Source organism: Anomaloglossus baeobatrachus, assembly GCF_048569485.1.
Source record: "Anomaloglossus baeobatrachus isolate aAnoBae1 chromosome 5 unlocalized genomic scaffold, aAnoBae1.hap1 SUPER_5_unloc_1, whole genome shotgun sequence".
Classification (NCBI taxonomy): Eukaryota; Metazoa; Chordata; class Amphibia; order Anura; family Aromobatidae; genus Anomaloglossus; species Anomaloglossus baeobatrachus.
Window position 1 is genome coordinate 536,035 of NW_027441784.1, and position 21,427 is coordinate 557,461.

General features: G+C 47.9%; 1 protein-coding gene across 1 annotated transcript; it reads right to left on the bottom strand.

Annotated features, from left to right (window-relative positions):
* Positions 1-890: 890 nt before the first annotated feature.
* Positions 891-21,208, bottom strand: LOC142258740 (uncharacterized). Its single transcript, XM_075331352.1, has 8 exons — positions 20,992-21,208; positions 20,811-20,908; positions 20,523-20,613; positions 5,822-5,916; positions 5,513-5,692; positions 5,311-5,431; positions 5,114-5,227; positions 891-2,779 (listed from the first exon to the last, which is right to left on the bottom strand). The coding sequence occupies exons 1-8, from the start codon at positions 21,122-21,124 to the stop codon at positions 1,917-1,919; spliced, it is 1,695 nt and encodes a 564-aa protein (XP_075187467.1). The 5' UTR covers positions 21,125-21,208; the 3' UTR covers positions 891-1,916.
* Positions 21,209-21,427: the final 219 nt, after the last annotated feature.

Here is a 21,427-nt window from a genome sequence, read left to right on the forward strand (position 1 = left end):
CTTTTATGAATCCAGCCAATTGGTTTAAGGGCCTAGCAGGTTGGGTTTCTGGCATTATACAAACCTGTATGCAAATATTGTTCTGTCTACTGCTTTATATAGCTGTAAAAACATTGATATATGCATTACCTAAACTAATGAATAATGTATGTTCTAAGAGTCCCAGCATTGAACCCTCTGTAGTTTACTACGGACCCCAAATGGCCTCTGCTGACGGGGAGTAGGTGTCCACACTGAGGGTGGATGGGTGAAGTGGTAGGAAGACCCCTCATGGGTACTAGGCCCATGAGCCAGCAGCTCCTGTTTGGACGCCTACTGACCCTGTAGTGAAGGTTATACCATTTACAAAAGGGGGAAATTGATATAGAAGGGTTAATAGTTTCTCTATTTCTTCATTAAAGATATTTTATTGTTATTAGTAAGTATATCTGATGGTAGTTCATAGTCATGGAGCCTATGGAAAAAGAGACAGGCTCAAGGATTATTATTGTCTCTAAATGTTCTTCTTATCTTCTTCTTATCTCATATGCATGACTCTACATTTTTGTTTTGCTAAAACTTAAAGGTCATATGAGCAACTTGTGAAGTCCAGCTAGAAGCTTTTTTTTTGCAATATCACATTGATCTGTAAATGGTATAAATAAACTGTACTTTGGTTAAATAAACAGAAAAATTGATCATGCCCACATGGATGCAGGTCTTTTTCTCCGAGCACTCGATCTTGATTAGGTCTGAAGAGGCCTAATTCAGAGGACCTCACTGTTGATCCCATAAGCTGACTTGTGACAAAACAGAACAGCTACAACAGGAACCAAACAGAATTCTGGTGGTTTGAGGGGTTGAATAATAAATGACCCTCTGAATAAACTTTTCACAATTTAAAAAAAAAAAAAAAAAAAAAAGAAATAACATTCTTTTTTGCTGCAGTGCATTTCACACTTCCAGGCTGATCTACAGTCCAAATGTCACAATGCCAAGTTAATTCCGAATGTGTAAACCTGCTAAATCTGCAGGGGGTTGAATACTACTTATAGGCACTGTATATACTAGGACAAGAACCATATATACCAGGATGGGATAAAATAAAGATGGGCAACATATATACCAGGATGGATATACAGTATACACAAGGATGGGAGACACATCAACAGTACCTATAAGGGGCCCAGGTTGGGTGACATCAGTACAGAATTGGGGGATTTTATCCCAGTAACAGTGTCAGCAGCAGATCCCCCCCCCTCATAACAGTGAGTCATGACCACAGTTTTTGTGTCAATCTTTTTCCCTACATTCCTTCTTCAAAACCTAGGTGTGTCTTATGGTCCAAAAAATACAATAAGTTTAAAAATAAATAAAATGGTTCTTTTCCTCACAAATTCTTACTTGAGCAATTGTAACCAATCTTTTTATAAAAACCCTTTGAATTATAGTACATCATGATGGCTTCTCCTGTGTGACTCATAGGACAACAGGATCTGATTACTCTTAAGCCTGCTTTACATGTATCAATTTCTTGTGCGGTCGCATTTGCCGGCAGGACGCAGGTAAGCTGCTGTTCAGCGTTCCTGGGGTGTCACACGGAGCCATGTGTGCTGCCTCAGGAACGATGAACAACCGGCGCGCAGAAGGACGTGCGATTTTTAGAAAATGAGCGACGTGTCAACGAGCAACGATAAGGTGAGTATTTTTGCTCGTTAACAGACGCTCGTAGCTGTCACACGCTACGATATGTCAAACGGCGCCGGATGTGCGGCACTTACGATGTGACCCCGACGACATATCGTTTGATATATTGTAGCATGTAACGTGCCCTTTAAAAACATTTGGCAAATTCTGAAAGCAAGAATGGCTACTCCGCTCTGTTGGTTTTCTGATGGTCGGCAAGACTTGATTTACCAGTTAAACATTTCAATTATTCACAACATGAAAAAGGTTCCTTCCCTGTGCAGCTTCTTCACATGTGTAACAAGACCTGATTTCCTAGCAAAACATTGCCCACATTCTGAACATGAAAATGGCTTCTCCCCTGTATGAGATCTTTGATGCCTAACAAGATGTGCTTTCTGAATATAACATTTCCCACATTCTGAACATGAAAATGGCTTGTCCCCTGTGTGAATTTTATGATGTCTAACAAGATGTTGCATCTGAATAAAACATTTTCCACATTCTGAACATGAAAATGGCTTCTCTCCTGTGTGAGATCTTTGATGCACAACAAGATCTGATTTCTCAATAAAACATTTCTTACATTCTGAACATGAAAATCGCTTCACCCCTGTGTGAGATCTTTGATGTCTAACAAGATGTGACATCTGAATAAAACATTTCCCACACTCTGAACATGAAAATGGTTTCTCCCCTATGTGAATTTTATGATGTCTAACAAGATGTTGCATCTGAATAAAACATTTTCCACATTCTGAACATGAAAATGGCTTCTCTCCTGTGTGAGATCTTTGATGGTCAACAAGATGTGATTTCTTGGTAAAACATTTCCCACATTTTAAACATGAAAATGGCTTCTCACTTGTAGGAACCGTTTCATCCGTTTCATATTCCACATCCCTTCTGTAACTTTTATTCTGCTTGCAATTCTGTGATAAATGGGAATTTTCGGCTTGTTTGAAAAACTCAGATACAGCTTTCCGAGGAAGGACTGGATTTATATCTGGGACAACAGCATGCTCTTCATATGTATCATGTGGGATACTTTCATCATCTTTTATAAATTCTGAAGATATTAGAGATCCATCTGAACTCCCAATACAGTCAACTGCTAAAAATAAACACAGTTATTAATTTTTAATGATATTATCTTGAAAGTACATTTATTTTTTAAACCATAACATCAGAAATTAAACTAGGGAAAAAATTATTCTGAATCTGTTGTCCAATATCGAGCTCTAAAGGCCCCTATACACGCTACGATTTATCTTTCGATATGTCGTGGGGGTAACGGTTTTCGTGACGCACTTTCGTCATCGTTAACGTCGTCGTTGCGCGTGACACCTACGTGCGACTCCGAACAATCTTAAAAATAGAGAAAATCGTTGATCGTTGACACGACGTTCAGTTTCAAAATATTGTTCGTCGTTTGGAACGCAGCAGACATATTGCCACATTTGACACCCTGCCAACGACGAACAACATCCACATGACCGCCTTGGTCAAACAATATCTAGCTGAACGATGTAGCATCGTTTGTGAGATGGGTACGTGTGACCGCTACAAAATGACCTATGAGCGATCTCGGCAAATCGTAGCAATGATCTGGGCGTGTCACATCGCTAACGAGATCGCTAGCGATATCGTTTTGTGTAAAGCGGCCTTAAGAGTTACATCTTTCTTAATTCGGCTTTCCCATTCCTAGCACCAGTTCTCTGGAATGTGCTACAGTAAATAATCTGATTGATTATCATAATTTGACTGCAAGGACAGGGGGCTCCTATACTGTCCCTCACGCTAGGGGACCCTAAGCTATTCCTAACCTCTGGATTACCCCTGAAGATGGAGATGCCGGAGTCTCGTGCATTACTAGTCTCCTGACTAGGTCTAATCTGTGATCCCCATGGGAAGGAAGGAGCAGGATTATGATGGCAACACAGATTAAGACAGATGGGACACATTGCAAACTCACAAAAATAAACAGTGAGAGGCTAAGAAGAAAAGCAGGAGCAGGAAGGCAGCAACAAAAATGACAACAAGGGTTAACACCACAACAGCTCACAGTAATAATGCACAAAAAACACCCATAAGTCTGGATCACAACACCTCACCAGATCAGTATAGGTAAACTATAGCTGGCATTAATGAAATAGTCCAGCCACCATATACAGAACGGGAGCAAACAATATTTTCTCCTCTACAGCATGTGATCACAGACATTAACAAGCAGCCCAGCAGAGAATAACCCTTACTAGCCTGCCCAAGCCTGTGGTTTGATGCCTGCGTCTCTCTGCGCTGCTCACAGACAGCAGAGAAATTAACATGCAAAGTACCACAGTCTATCATTTCAACAGATCCTGACGCTGCCATTACATTTGGCAAAACCTGCAAACATCTCCTTGAAATATTGATCCACAACATAGACAATTTCAAAGAGGTTTTTTTCAAAAGACGAACATAAAATAAAGACAGATGCTGAAAATTCAACTGGTTTGTCTGGGACTGTAACGCTGATGGCCTATCCTTAGGCTTTGTAACCAAAGCAGGTAGCAGGGTCTTGCAGCCTGTACAGATAAACATTAGGGTTCAAACTCATCAAGACCGGTGATGTACACTGAAAAATGACGTCAGGGACTGGAGTGAGATTTCTGGCATAGGGAACATCGCAGTTTGTTATGAATTAGAGAAGCAGTGGCATCACACCCTTGTTCTGGCCAAGCTCTGCCCATTTTGGCAAAGTTGGTTAAAAGTGTCATGTACAAACACACACACACACACCAGCCTGTCTCCTCTTCAGCTTTAGACTCCTCCAATTGAAACCTTTGGTCACATGACTTGATGTCAAAATGGTCCTTAAGCAGTCCTATAATTGGTATATAAACACTGGGGCCCCTGGGAGAAAGGGGGCCCTGAGCAATTGCCCAGTTTGCTCTCCCTTTTCCCTAATGCCAGTTCAAAAAACCAGCCTGTCCTCTCTTCAGTTCTTTTAGACTCCTGCAATTAAGAGACCTTTGGTTACATCATGTCACATGACTTTGAAGCCATCAAAGGTCCTTAAACAATCAACCTCAGAATACAACAGATGGGATCTTTAAGAGAGTGGGGTCTTGAGAATTTGCGCAGTTTGACTCCTCCCAACGCTGGCCCTGACTGTAACTAGGGTTTATTTATGGAGTAGGGCTTATATTTCAAGCATTCTCCAAAAATCCCATAAAATTGTGCTAAGTGTTATTTTTGGACTATGTCTAATTTTCAGGGAAACGGTATTTATGAACCCTCTGCAGGTCTTTGAGTTGCCATCATAATAACATAGAGAAGGCACTAGAAACAAACAGAAGGAAAGACAATACAGTTGAAAAAAAAAACAAAAAAAAAAAAACAGCAGAAAGCCTAAAAATGTAAACACAAAATTAGTGCAGAAAGTACATGAGTAGATATCTCTTACAGGATAGAACTGGAGGAAACACATCCTGAGGAACATCGGGAGCTTCTTGTTTACAGTCCTGTGGGAGAAGAGGACGGGGACATCTCTCTGGTGTTGTCCTCTTACTGGATAGAACTGGAGGAGACACATACAGGGACTGAATTCATTCCTTACATACAGATAATTATAGGCCATGTGTATTTAGTCCTATCTATTACCTGGTGATGTGAGGGGCTGGGGAGCCTCCATCATGACGTCCTTGTACAGATCTTTGTGTCCTAAATACTCCCACTCCTCCATGGAGAAATAGACGGTGACGTCCTGACACCTTATAGGAACCTGACACATACAATGATACCGTCACCCCCGATCCCTTCATAACGTTACTGTATAATGTCCCAGCATTCCCAGCAGTGTCACCTCTCCAGTCAGCAGCTCAATCATCTTGTAGGTGAGTTCTAGGATCTTCTGGTCATTGATGTCCTCATGTATCGGGGGGTGAGGTGGAGGCCCCGTGATTGGGCTCAGGGGTCTTCCCCATTCCTCAGACACAGGGTCCTGACAGCGCTCACTAGAGGTCTTCTTCACTACTGTGTAATCCTGGTTATGGAGAGACACAGTAATAAATCTCACTCCAGACATTTCCAGAGTCCTCACCTCTCCAGTTCTGTCCATCTGTTATTCCCATAGATAAGAATGATGTAATGTGACGTCATCAGAATCTCTCACCTCTCCAGTAAGCCGGAAGAGGATCTCTAGGGTGAGGTGTAATATCCTCTCCGCCATCTTGTCCCTGTCCATATCCATCCTGAACAGGAAAGTTTCTGAAAACAGAATAAAAAACACTGAAAGGATCCGATATTATAAGGACCTGAATGGGAAGGAGATGAGCCGATATGTAAAATTAATGGAGATAATAATGGAGGGGAGATATAATTTGGGTACTAAAAAATATTCAACATGAAATGAAGTAGCAAAAGCGACCCATAAGGCTAAGAACGCACTCTGCAGTTCAATTCTGCAGTGAAAAAGTCACTGCGTGTGCGTCTCAGAACGCAGCTGAAAAAGCTGCGTTCTGAGACGCATTCTGCAGAACGCAAAGTGCGGACATTCCTGGTGAGAATTCATGCGTTCTGGATGCTTTCTCTGCCATAGACAGAGTGGGAAAAGCATCCAGAACGCACATTTTTCACAGAACGCACCCACTCGGCTCTGCAGCATCCCCATAGTCTTGCAGCAGAGCCGAGTGGGACCGCACTATCACTGTCATGGCTGGCTGCGGGACAGTGCCGCGCAATCAGAATGAACTTCACCTGACTTCATTGTGATCGTAAATCCCCTGAGTGACTGCCGTGATCCGCGCAATCAGTTGTGCTTTCACTCAGGTTACTCGTGGTCACAAAAAACAACAAGATATGAATGAATAGGTCCATACTATTAGAAACCTGTATGTATGAATGGTCACCAAAAAAAGGGACACAAAAAGAGAGAGAGAGAGAGAGAGAGAGAGAGAGAGAGAGAGAGAGAGAGAGAGAGAGAGAGAGAGAGAGAGAGAGAGAGAGAGAGAGAGAGAGAGAGAGAGAGAGAGAGAGAGAGAGAGAGAGAGAGAGACAGAGAGAGAGAGACAGAGAGAGAGACAGAGAGAGAGAGACACAGAGAGAGAGACACAGAGAGAGAGACACAGAGAGAGAGACACAGAGAGAGAGACACAGAGAGAGAGAGACAGAGAGAGAGACACAGAGAGAGAGAGAGAGAGACAGAGACAGAGACAGAGACAGAGACAGAGACAGAGACAGAGACAGAGAGAGAGAGAGAGAGAGAGACCTTCAAAAATTCATGATTGACACACTAATATAATAAATCCAGGAAAATTCCATTACATGATCATAAGGTGCAATTTAATTCATTATATAACAACACAATTGACAATAGATTTAAAGGGACGTCATTTGGACACACAAAGTGCAGAAGTGCCTGTAAAATCACAACCAGGGAGGTGTGCCTGAAAAAAATCAGATCCAGGGGTTTAATAAGACATAACCATACATAGGAATTATTACAATTGCGAGTATACAATGTTCTGTGATACAAACATTATATACAACAATTTCATTACAACAGATTAGGCAAGTATGTGACACCAGCCACTATTCAGCAGTCATAGCTCATAATAAAACATGATATGCAGAATAAAGTTTAATCCTTATGTATGGGGAGGTGCATACAGGATAGAGTATTAACCCTATGTGTGGAGAAATGCTGTCACAGCCTGAATCATGAGCATGGCAATCAGGGATCAATGCAGCTCCCTTAGTATATTCCAAGCTGGACCGGCAGACAAGGTAACCTACCACAATGACCCCTGGACCCGGTACAGACACACCACCCTGCACCTCGACGCGTTTCGCTGTCGCTTCGTCGGGAGGTGCAGGAATGATGTGAGTGACTGCTATATATCCAGAAAAGTATCACTTACCGTCCCACATTGGCGCGCCACGGTAATCCGATGCCCATCCTCCATACTGACCGGCGTTCCGGAATCCGAAATGCGCATGCGCGCAACCCAGAGTCCTGGTAGGTCGCCAGACAGAAAGGAGGAGGGGAGATCGGACGGCCGCGCGCGCACAGGACGGAAGCCGGAGTCACCATATTTAAATAGGGCAAAGAGATGGGCAGCACATGGCAGCAGAGAACAGTAGCAGATATGAACACATATAAAATGAATCAATTATCAAGCAACATGATAATAATAACAAAGATCTTTCTATTAGTACAAATCTCTGCTGTGCTGTATGTCCATATTAAATATAAAGTTGTCTCTCTTCACTCTTCAGTGTTCACAGGTGTTCAGGTGGTCACAGCTGCAGTCCTCCACGTGAGAGCGGTGGCAGCGAGTAATCTCGACAAGTGACAGCTCAGCTGATCGCGCAACTCACTTCAGTTGCTGCATGGAGCTCACAGGAGCGGCGGTGTTCTACTGCCCGCTCCTGTCAGCTTCCGATGTAGCAGAGCTGGAAGCGTCGTGGGACCTTGCGTGGATTACGTCGGACATGGAGGTGTTTTTGAGGGATTAATAAAGTGGTGAAAGAGGGTGTTTTTTTGTCTTTCATTCCAAATAAAGAATTTTTTGGATGTGTGTGTTTATTTACTTTAACTGACAGGTTCATCATGGAAGGCATCTCGGCGAGACGCCTGCCATGATTAACCTAGGATTTAGTGGCAGCTATGGGCTGCTGCCATTAACTCCTTATTACCTCGTTTGCCACCGCACCAGGGCAAGTCGGGATGAGCCGGTAAAGTCCCGGGACTTTCGCATCTAATGGATGCGGGAATTCCGGGCGGCTGCTGGCTGATATTGTTAGGCTGGGGAGCTCCCCATAACGTGGAGCTACCCATCCTGAAAATACCAGCCTCCAGCCATATGGCTTTACCGTGGCATCAATGTCTCATTTCACATATATAGCTTGGTCCTTTGCTTCCCATACAGAGCAAGTTTTTTAACTGCAGGTGAGGTTACACATAGGTTAGGGACCCTAAAAATAGAGATTACCTTGGCGTTTGGTTTTGGGGCTCCTTTGCATTGATCAATACAATGGCTAAACATCTCTCATTTCTATTATTCATAGCAGTTATGCACATTCCATTTTCATGTTTTTCACTTTTTTCAGATAGTCCATTGTATTTTTCAGTCTAGTATTCCCATAGCAGTTCTGCTTTTCATTATTCCCCTATACATTGTGACTAGTGTACTAGTGTGCAACTCTTTATCCTATTATTTATGATTGAGTGACAACTGTCTCACTGCAACCAATGTGGGGGCTCGTCTGAATGCAACCAATCACAGCCGCCGGTGAGCGGGTCTATGTAGTGTAGTAAAATAAATAAATTAAAAAAAAACAGCGTGCAGTTTCCCCCAAATTTTGATACCAGCCAAGGTAAAGCTGAAGGCTGGTATTCTCAGGATGGGGAGCCCCACGTTATGGGGAGCCCACCAGCCTAAAAATATCAGCCAGCAGCCGCCCAGAATTGCCGCATCCATTAGATGCGACAGTCTCTGGACTCTACCCGGCTCATCCCGAATTGCCCTGGTGTGGTGGCAATCAGGGTAATAAGGAGTTAATGGCAGCCCATAGCTGCCACTAAGTCCTAGGTTAATAATTGCAGGTATCTGAAACACCCCCATGATTAGCCTACAAGTTAAAGAAAGTAAAACACATACACCCAAAAAATCCTTTATTTGGAATAAAAGCCAAAAAAAAAAAAAAAAACCACCCTCTATCACCACTTTATTAAAATCCCCAAATACCCCTCCAGGTCCGATGTAATCCACATGAGGTCCCACGACTCATCTGTGACGCCCTGTCAAAACCAGGTAGTCACACACATTAGGCCCCTGCATAACATCATCCCTCACAGGGTTAAAGCAGCCGACCTGAAACCCTAGTCACCTCCCCCAGGGCAGGACAGTCAGTTTTGAGTATAGTTTGAGTAAAGAGGAGTCGAGTTCGAGTGCAGAGTAGAGTCGGAGTGGAGTCAAGGCCTGTGCCAAAGGTCTGAGGCTTAAATTGACAGTTGCCGGGGTTGGAGCCCTGGTGCATTGGCTAGGTGGCAGACGGTGGTCCGTGTCTAGCAGTAGACGGGAAGACAGCTCGGCAGATCCGAGGTGGACCGGGGCAGGGTAGGAGCCCGCTGGTACTGACACCGGAGACCCGACCGGAAACCGTGCACAGAGGGGGTACTCGGACCCTGCCAGGACTGGAACCAAAGGCCTAGCTAATTAACCAATTGAGGGCAGGGTTATAGGTCCTGTCCCAACCAAAGTCCCAAAAGCAGACAACCACCCACAGAGGGATACGGCTTCCGCCAGGGCCCACGGGTCAGCGTCAGCGGGCACGGCTCCCAACAATAGTACTGGGAGTGGACTCCCACGTTCCACACCGGGAAGTCCACCACATCACAACACAGTTCAGAGGAAAGTGACACAGACCACCAGCCCGGGTGGGGGACCAGAGTACACCTGGCCGCGGCGGTTGGCCACCAGCACCTTGGTTATTCACTGGACTTGTCTGATTTCTTTAACCGTGAGTAAGCTGAGACTCCCTAGTCTGATCAGGCGCGTCGGCCCCTGCCATCACCGGCCCCTGCACCAAGTCATCGGGTCACGGGGCAACCATCCCTACCCACGGAGGGGTTAACAACCAGCTGCCATCCCATCAACCCCGGGTGTCCCACAGCAGCAGCAGCGGTGGTGCTTATGTAGTCTTCTACTAGGCAATTCTCCCACTAGCCAGATTCCTACTCCACACTGATGAGGGGCAAATACCCCGAAACAGCTGTCTGTGGATGGATACCATGTTTGGCATAGGTGGTCTTCTTGACTGGAGACTGCCCTTCCCGTGGTTGTTCCTTCCCGGTGAAAGACCGGGCTAGTTTCCTGCCAGCGTTGAGAAACGTGATGGTGTCTCCGCAGGCCTTCTTGCTTTGAATATTTCCCAGGGGGCATTGCTCTAGAATCACTGTGTTGAGAAACACGTGATTGTGTCTCCGCTGTGGTGGATGTTGATCTCCCCAAGGTCAACCATCCTTGCTTATGCATACTTCACCACAAACCGTGGGAGGCGTCACAGACTGACTACGGCAAATCCCGTACAAATACGTCCCCCTTTGATACGGAGTGTCTGCGCGACCCCCGGGTCTGGAGAACCCCTCGAGCCATACCGTGGATTCGGATCCGAGCAGCACCGGCTGCTGTCGTGGGGGCGACACACATCTAGGTCTGGTACATGAAGATGACAGGAAAAGCCGTAGAACACCGCCGCTCACCGTGAGCTCCACAGAGCAACTGAAGTGAGCCGCGATGCTATCAGCGATGACGTCACTCAGGTTACCCACGGCCACTGCTCTAAGGAAAAGGACTCGAGCTGGCTGTGGGTAACCTGAGTGACGGCACCGCTGATCGCGCAACTCACTTCAGTCACTCAGGTGATTTGCGGTCACCGGTGAGTCCTTCACCTGTGATCACAAATCAAACAGAGCCGCGCAATGACAATGAAGTCAAGTGAAGTTCATCCGAGTTTATTCTGATCGCGCAGCTCTGTCTGGCAGCCAGCCATGCTCTATGGGGGATGTAGCAGAGCCGAGTGGGACTGCACTGTCAAAAATGCATCTAAAATGCATCCAAAACGCATCGTTTTGGATGCTTTTTGAAAAGCACATGCAGTGTAAAGCATGACAAAAGGGAACGTGAATGAGGAGACAGAGAGAGACAGAGAGAGACCAGGCATGATACCAGATTATTACCAACCTTCTACAGGTTTTACCCATACTGTTTCTGCCTTTTTCCATCCATTTCAGCCTTTTCCTCAGTCACCACAGGTCACCGTTAGGTCCAACATGAAATTATTCGGGTTTCCCATCGACTTACATTGGGTGTCGAATATTCGCGAATATTCAAATAGCGGCGACCTATTCGTCGGATATTCGTCGAAGCGGATATTTTGGTATTCGATCATCCCTAATCATTGGGCTTTACTCTCCTCCTCCTCCATGTCATTCTGTAGCACTAAATTCAAATTTTCAGAGGGCCTGCAGGTGTCAAGAAACCTGAGTTTAGTGAGGGCCCTGAGGTGGCCCAGTAACGTACATTTTGGAGGGACTGCTCTTACTTATACATTTGGACGGTGCCTCCCTCAATGAGACTCAGATAGTGGAATACATATTCCATAGCAGTTTACAATGCGCCCATTGTAGCATTGGGCTTTACCCTCCTCCTCCTCCTCAAATTTCCCAGTCTGGAATGTAAACGTGTGTGTAAACCAGAAGAGTGAAAGCAGATTCTATCTTGGATGGCAGACAATAAGGCCTCTTCACATTTCTCAAGCAGCAACAAATTTTCCGCGACCACACAGTCTACTGTGAATACACAGAAGGCTGGACCATCCAATCCTCAACCTGGTCCTTCTTCCTCCCCCCATCATAAGTCACAGGAGACATATGACCCCAAGCTTGGCCACTCTGAGGATCCGTTTTGTATGTATCCTTTGGTTGGCTCTGGCCTCTCACCGTGCAGCATTGAAGAGAGATGAGAGGGGGTGGTGTGAGTGGAGTATTTGAGAACCTACAGCCAGAAGAAAGCCACTTTGAGGAACCTGATTTACTGTCTCCAGGAGGTGGAGACTGATGATGATGAGACACAGTTGCCATCAGAGCAGCCTACAATCGCAACTGCGAAGGAGGATGAGATGGAAGACGAGATGGTCCATGATGAGTCCACTGATCTGACCTGTACCGTTGACATGCATAGCCAGCACAGCAACACAGAGGAAGATGGATATGTAGCACCAACACAGGCACCAAGGGGTAGTGGTTTGCCCAGAGTGAGAACTGGGTCAACTGTTCCGAAGAGCACCCCCACTGTGGTCCAAGTCAGGGAAAGGGGGTGTTCAGCCGTTGTCTAGACATTTTTTCTGAAAGTCCTTCAGAGAAAAAAATTGTAATCTATAGCATCTGCCATACCAAGTTGAGCAGAGCGCAGGTCAAACGCAACTTGAGCACCACCAGTGTGTGGAACCACATGGCAGCCAAGCACCCCAGAAAATACAATAATTATACAAAAACAAACCTGCTCATGACAGCTTACATCTACAATGAGGTGGTGGGGGGACAAGGTACAGGTGCTCATTTCCAATGACAATCCAGCTATCTCAAAGATATGGGGGATAGATAAAGGCTGCCTGAACCAGTCAGCCAATCTTTGAGATGCTTTTGGGTGTGGTGGAGTTTGATGGAGAGTTATGTTGTGAGAAGTTGTGGATGGACTGAATTTAATTTGATTAGGGAGTGTGATAGGCCACCCTAAAGAGCTGTGTTTTAGGGAACATCTGAAGCTGAATAAGTTGTGGTTCATCCTGGTTTCTTGGGTCAGAGCATTCCAGGGGATTGGTGCAGCTCGGGAGAAGTCTTGGATCCGGGAGTGGGAGGTTTGGCTTAGTGTGGATGTTAGTCGAACATCGTTTGCAGAGTGTAGAGAATGGATAAGGTGATAGAGATGAGGGTGGAGATGTAGGGGGGTGCCGCACAGTGGAGAACTTTGTGGGCGAGAACAAACAATTTGAATTGGATCCTGTGATATATAGGCAGCAAGTGCAATGACTGGCACAGAGCAGAAGCATCCGCGAAACGGATAGCCAGATAGGTGACCCTGGCTGCCGCATGAAGGATGGACTATAGAGGAGAGAGTCTAGTTAGGGGAAGACCAATTAATAGAGAACTGCAGTAGTCAAGGCAGGAGTTGATCAGGGCCACAGTGAGGGTTTTTGTAGTTTCCATGGTAAGAAAGGGGCTGATTTTAGAGATGTTCTTGAGGTGCAAGCAAGAGGAGCGGGCAAGAGATTGTATACAGGAGGTGAAGGAGAGATTGGTGTCGAGCATAACCCCCAGACAGCGAACCTGCTGCCTAGGAGTTATCGTGGTACCACACACAGAGAGGGAGATGTCAGGTTTAGGGAGGTTAGAAGATGGAGGGAATAGAAGTAGTTTAGTTTTGGAAAGGTTAAGTTTCAAACATAGAGCAGACAAGATGTTGGCAACTGCAGACAGACAGTAGGTGGGCAGAACACCAGGGTACCAAATTTGTGTCTGCGGGTCAAACCACTGCCATATCACCTGTGCTACGTCCTTCACAATCTGCTGTCCAGGAAACAGACTTATGCTGCCTGCTCTCAAGCTGCGATTGAACAGACACCGCAAACATCAACCACATCCACTTCCTTGTCCCAGCGAAGTGTCCAGTTGTCTGTGTCTGAGAGCTTGGAAAGGAAGCGTAAATACACAGCCACGCAACCACAGGTACAAAAACATTCACATTGCCAAATTGCTAGCCATGGAGATGTTGCTGATAAGGTTTGTGGGAACACAGTGTTTCCGTGATCTCTTGGCTGTGGCTGCCCCACGATACAGTGTTCCTAGCCGCCAGTATTTTGCCCGATGTGCCATCCCCGTGTTACACAAACACGTGTTAAACAATCTCAACCGTACTCTGACCAACGTTGTAACCGGGAAGGTCCACCTAACAACAGACACGTGGACAAGTTGTTGTGGACAGGGACGATACATATCTGTCACGGCACACTGGGTGAACCTGGTGGAGACTGGGACGCAATCGCAAACTGGAACATCACACATCCTACCCACGTCAAGAATAATGGGCACAACTCCTATCTTGGTTTCTGCCTCATCATATGCCCCTTCCTGTCTCTCCTCCTCCTCCTCACCCTCTGCTGAATTACGCTCCCCACCACTGCCACGCAGGGAGCTGTGCAGCAACGCATCGTCTAAGCGCCAACACGCTCTGCTGAAGCTGATCTGTTTAGGTCAAAAACCACACACTGCAGCAGAGCTGTGGCAAGATGTAAAAGAACAACCGTATAGAAGCTCTCCCTGCTGCACCTCCAACCTGGCCTGGTCATCTGTGATAATGGGCGTAATCTGGTGCTGGCTTTAAAGGTCTGCAAGCTAGTACACGTGCCATGCATGTCTCACGTGCTGAACCTAGTTGTTCAGGAATTTCTCAAAACATACCCTGACTTGCCGTACCTACTTGAGGAAGGTATAAAAAAAAAAAAAAAAAAAAAAAAAAAGAGCCGGAGTATTGAGTTAGTGTACATGCAACTTGTAAGCTCAGATTCCCTTGAGAAGGTGTACTGTATTAGTACCCATTTCCGCCATTCCTCTACCACTTTTGCTGGTCTAAAGGCCGCGTCACACGCTACGATATATCTAACGATATGTTGTCGGGGGTCACGGAATTCGTGCCACACATCCGGCATCGTTAGAGATGTCGTAGCGTGTGACACCTCCGAACGACTGTGAACGAGCAAAAATACTCACCTTATCGTTGCTCGTTGACACGTCGTTCATTTTCATAAAGTCGTTCCTCCTTCTGCGCGCCAGTGGTTATGTGGTGCCCTGGACAAGCCAGGACGTCACAGGAACTACAACAACACACCCCACACCCCGGTTAGGCACACCGAAGTCAAACACAAATCCTTGTTGCCGTCCTCCAGGGGCCGATGTCCACACCAGGGGGTGGGCCAGGCGGTTGGTCCTGCCCACCGAGGAGTTCACAGTCCTGAAGGCGGGAAAAGGGAGTCAAGTTTTCAGATTAGTTTTGGAGAGTGAAGTGGTAGTAGAAGAGACTGACCGTGTCCGGGTGCGTGGCCCGGACTCATACAGCAAGGTTGGCAGACGGTGGTGACCGTCTGCAGGAGAGGCTGATTGGAGTGACCCCTAAGGACCGGGGACGGGCGGTGGCCCGCCGGTACCGGATCGGGGAGTGAAGAGAAGCCAGCACCACTCGGCAGGGCCTACGGAACCCGACCAGGCTAGGAGTCGCCGTAAAACTGGTCAAATCCGTTAGCGAAGGGAACCTCCGGGGTTTCCCAGCAGTCAAGACCCGATTGAAGGCAACTGCTCACACCGTAAAGGGAAACACAGTCCCGCCAAGGCTACAGTTCCCAGGGCCAGAGCCTGCGGGCAAAAGGAGCTCCCTCAGCATCCATCCAAGCTGGGGAGCGGGTTACCGGTGGGAAGCCATTGGAACCGTAAACACAACACAGGTGCAGGGAAAGGCAGTCACCACCAACCTACCGGGAGAACTACCGCAGCCGTCTGTGGGACACGTCCATCCAGCCGTTTGTTTTACCGGAGACTTTGCATTGATCATTGGCTGAGTGAGTACCACCGTGCCATGCGGCACAGCACTTCCCCCGCGACCCTGCACCTCACCAGGCACCGTAACCCGCCTGCCATCCCTAACACCCTTACCGGGCCCCGGGACCACCCAACCCCCTACCCACGGAGGGGAGAAACAACATCCAAGCTTCTCCCTGTCACCGCTGCCGGTATCCCCGTCCAAAGCAGCGGTGGTGTCGCAACCTCACCACAACCGTGGGTGGCGTCACGGACAATATCCCTAAACCACAGACATACCCCCCTTTTCACTCACGGGCGAGGAGCGCCGCTCGAGTCTTCGGGATCCGGACCACCGCTCGAGCCACCGAGCGAGCAGCAGCAGTAGCCGGACCCGAGCATTGGGTGAGCGCAGCGTCCCCTCCTCCGCCCGCGACAGTTAGTCGTTCTCGAGGCAGCACACATCGCTCCGTGTGACACCCCGGGAACGACAAACACAGCTTACCTGCGTCCCGCCGGCAATGCAGAAGGAAGGAGGTGGGCGGGATGTGTGACGTGTATTGGGCGGCCGCTGTGTGACGTCGCTGTGACGCCGAATGTCCCTCCCCCTTCAGGAAGAGGATGTTCGCCGCCCACAGCGATGTCGTGAGGGAGGTAAGTACGTGTGTAAATGACTTTGTGCGCCACGGGCAACAAATTGCCCGTCACGCACAAACGACGGGGGCGGGTGCGATTGCTCATGCGATTGCACGATACATCGTACCGTGTGACGGGGCCTTTATATTGCTGCAAAAGCGCTTTAATTTGCCAAGCCATTGACTCATGTGTGACCTGCCCACGTGGTGGAACTCTACATATCATCTGTTGGTGAGGATTAGTGAGCAGCAGACGGCAATAGCTTAATACCAGCTTCAACATGCCCCGTCAGACTGAGAGTCAGCCACCACACATGACAACTGTGGAGTGTGTGTAGATCGCTGACATTTGTGAGGTTTTTGAGAACTTTGAGTACTGTACCAAGCTCGTGAGCAGTGATCAGGCTATTATCAGCTTAACCATCCCGCTGCTGTGTCTGTTGAAGTGTCTGTTAAAGCAATCACTGCATAATCTCAAAGAGGAAGCTCCTACCCTGCCCAGACAATTTTCTGAGGCAACATTGAGTGATGAGGAGGAAGAGGAGGGAGAGGACTTGTTTTTCTGTGCAACCGAGGTGATTCCCAATGCTACTGAGGGAACTCTCAACCCCAGCATTATGTCTGTCCAACATGGATGGGCTGGAGAGGAGGAGGTGGAGGAGTAAGTGAGTCAACATGAGAAGAGGAAGGGTATTGTTCCTCCTTTTTGGGACACAGAACGTTTGCCTGTTTGCAGCTTGGCCCACATGGCACAGTTCATGTGTAAAGGCAGCTTTACACGCTGCGACATTGCTAGTGATGTCGCTAGTGATCACACCCGCCCCGTCGTGCGTGCATCACGGGCAAATCGCTGCCCGTGGCGAACAATATCGCTAGTGTGGCGCCCTGGACAAGCCAGGGGCCACAGAGAACAACACCCACCACACCCCACACTCCCGGTCAGGCACACCAAAGTCAGACTAAAACCCTTGTTGCCTCCCTCCAGGGGCTGATGTCCACACCAGGGAGTGGGCCAGGTGGTTAGTCCCGCCCACCGAGGAGTTCACAGTCCTGGAGGCGGGAAAAGTAGACAGATCAGTTTGAGAGTGGAAAGTGGAAGGAAGGAAAGTGGTAAAGGAGCAGACTGAAGTTGGTCCGGGTGTGTGGCCCGGACGGATCAGCAAGGTTGGCAGATGGTGGTGACCGTCTGCAGGAGTGGCCTATCGGAGTTTACCGTAAGGACCGTGGACGGGCGGTGGACCGGCGGTACCGGACCGGTACACAAAGAGAAGTCAGCACCATCTGGCAGGGGCTTACGGACCCCGGCAAGGCTAGGAGTCGCCGTGAATTTGCCAAATTCGTTAGCGAAGGGAACCTCCTGGGTTTCCCAGCAGCCAAGTCCCGACAGTCCAACCGAGAGAGGGAAACACAGTCACCGCCAAGGCTAAAGTTCCCAGGGACAGAGCCTGCGGGCAAAAGGGGCTCGTCCAGCCCATATCCAAGCTGGGGAGCGGGTTACCGGTGGGAACCCATTGGAACCGTTACACTACATAGGTGCAGGGAAAGGCAGTCGCCATCAACCTGCCGGGAGAAACAACACCGCAGCCGTCTGTGGGACCCGTCCATCCAGCCGTGTGTTTTACCGAGAACTGTGTCCTCATCATTGGCTGAGTGAGTACCACCGTGCCGTGCAGCACAGCGCTGCCCCCGCACCTCACCAGGCCCTGTAACCCGCCTGTCATCCATCCCTACCCCATCACCGGGCCCCGGGACAACCAACCCCCTACCCACGGAGGGGAGAACTAACAAAGCTGCTCCCTGTCACCGCTCCTGGGATCCCCGTCTAGAGCAGTGGTGGTGTCACCAATATCACCACAACCGTGGGTGGCGTCACGGACAATAATCAAATCCCCACAATCAAATCCCCTTTTCACTCACGGACGAGGAACGCCGCTCGAGTCCCCGGGATCCGGCCCACCGCTCGAGCCACCACCGAGCAGCAGCGGCAGCAGCCGCCGGACCCGAGCAGTGGGAGAGCGCAGCGTCGCCTCCTCCGCCCGCAACACTAGTACACGTCACACGCACATACCTTCCTAATGACGTCGCTGTGGCCGGCGAACAAACTCTTTTCTAAGGGGGTGGTTCGTGTGGCGTCACAGCGACGTCATACAGCGGGCCACCAATAGAAGCAGAGGGGCGGAGAGCAGCCACATTAACGTCACTCCCACCTTGTTGCCGGAGGACGCAGGAACGCTGTTCGTCGTTCCCGGGGTGTCACACCTAGCGATGTGTGCTGCCTCAGGAACGACGAACAACCTGCGTCCAAAATGATCAACGATATTTGGGAATTGAACGACGTGTCAACAATCAACAATTTTTGCCGTTTTTCGGATCGTTAGCGGTCGCTCAGAGGTGTCACACGCAACGACGTCGCTAACGATGCCGGATGTGCGTCACAAATTCCATGACCCCAGCGATATCATGTTAGCGATGTTGTTGCGTGTAAAGCGGCCTTTAGTGTCTGTCGCAAGACCCTCGCATGATACACATTTTATCCTACATCCTAGATTGGCCACCATTCTGAAACTAAGGTACAAGGAGAAATTTCCTTCTCTCCCTTTGGAGTCACCAAAGGGTTGCACAATGGAAGCCTTCAGGAGGGTCATTGTAGATCAGTTTTCCTCTGCCTTTGACACAGTGGACCACTCCCTCCTATTACACATTCTGTCATCTCTGGGCATCACAGACTTGGCCCTATCTTGGATCTCTTCATAACTAACCAAACTTTCAGCGTCTCCCACCATTTCCTCATCTTGCCCTCTGTCGGTGTCCCCCAAGGTTCAGTTCTTGGACCCCTGCTGTTCTCCATCTACACCTTCGGCCTGGGACAGCTCATAGAGTTACACGGCTTTCGATATGATCTCTATGCCGATGATACGCAGATCTACCTCTCTGAACCTGACATCACCTCCTTACTAACCAGAATACCACAATGTCTGTCTGCTATTTCATCCTTTTTCCCTGCTCGATTTCTAAAGCTTAACATGAATAAAACAGAATTCATTATCTTTTCTCCACCTCACTAAACCCATCTAACAAGCCTATCCATCAAAGTTGATGGCTGCTCACTCTCCCAAGTCTCACAAGCTTGTTGCCTCGGAGTAACCCTCGACTCAGCTCTATCCTTCAAGCCACACATCCAAGCCATCTTTACCTCATGCCAACTATAACTCAAAAATATTTCCCGGATTTGTGCATTCCTTAATCAAAAATCATCAAAAACATTAGTGCATGCCCTCATCAACTACTGCATCGACTACTGCAACCTCCTGCTTTCTAGACTCCCTTCCAACACTCTTGCACCCCTCCAATCTATCCTACACTCTGCGGCCCGATTAATCCACCTCTCCCCTCGTTATGCCCCGGCCTCTCCTCTCTGCCATTCCCTTCACTGGCTTATCATTACCGAAAGACTCCAGTTCAAAACACTAACCATGATATACAAAGCCATCCACAACCTGTGTCCTCCTTACATCCGTGCCTTAGTCTCCCGGTACCTACCTGCACACAACCTCAGATATGCACAAGATCTCCTTCTCTTCTCCCCTCTTATCTCCTTTTCCCACAATTTCATAAAAGATTTCTCCCGCGCCTCCCTCAAACTCTGGAATGCTCTACCTCAGCATATCAGACTCTTGCCTACCATGGAGTGCATCAAAAGGGACCTGAAGACCCACCTCTTCTGTCAAGCCTATAATAATCCTTAGTCCAGTACACCACTGCGCAACCAGCTCTGTCCTCACCTACTGTATCCTCACCCATTCCCTGTAGACTGTGAGCCCTCGCGTGCAAGGTCTTCTCTCCTCCTGTACCACTCTGTTTTTTAATGTTCATGATTGTTGTACTTGTTTTTTATGTATATCCTTTTCACTTGTAAAGCGTCATGGAATAAATGGCGTTATAATAATAAAAAATAAATAATTTATGTATGAGATAGCCAAGATGATTGTTTATAAAATGAAGGGTAGTCTCCCATTCAAGGTGATGGTGAGGTATGGAGAATGAAAGTCAAAAGTTCAAAACATTGTTATCCTTTTACTCGTCGGTTTATAGAGACCACTACTCACCTGCACTGTCATCTGTAAGAATCTCCTCTTTACTCCGCTCATCACCCCTCACATATGTCTCTGTAGTATTAATATGGGGCAGATCTTTTCCCTAAAACAAATATTGTAAAAGTCACAGACAGATGGAGAAGTCCCATCTATGATCAGCTCTAATCCTGCCATCTCCACCGCTCTCATTACACAAGAATAACACATATAATACTGGAGGATAAAACAAGACTGAGCACAAGACCTTCACAGCCGTCTACACATCATAGGGAGATTTCATGGCCCCTTCTCTCCATCTACCTGATGATCCTGAGGAACATCGGGGTCTTCTTGTTTACAGTCCTGTGGGAGAAGAGGACGGGGACATCTCTCTGGTGTTGTCCTCTTACTGGATAGAACTGGAGGAGACACATACAGGGACTGAATTCATTCCTTACATACAGATAATTATAGGCCGTGTGTATTTAGTCCTGTCTATTACCTGGTGATGTGAGGGGCTGGGGAACCGCCATCATAACGTCCTTGTACAGATCTTTGTGTCCTTCTAAATACTCCCACTCCTCCATGGAGAAATAGACGGTGACGTCCTGACACCTTATAGGAACCTGACACATACAATGATACCGTCACCCCCGATCCCTTCATAGCGTTACTGTATAATGTCCCAGCATTCCCAGCAGTGTCACCTCTCCAGTCAGCAGCTCCATCATCTTGTAGGTGAGTTCTAGGATCTTCTGCTCATTGATGTCCTCATGTATCGGGGGGTGAGGTGGAGGCCCCGTGATTGGGCTCAGGGGTCTTCCCCATCCCTCAGACACAGGGGCCTGACAGCGCTCACTAGAGGTCTTCTTCACTACTGTGTAATCCTGGTTATGGAGAGACACAGTAATAAATCTCACTCCAGACATTTCCAGAGT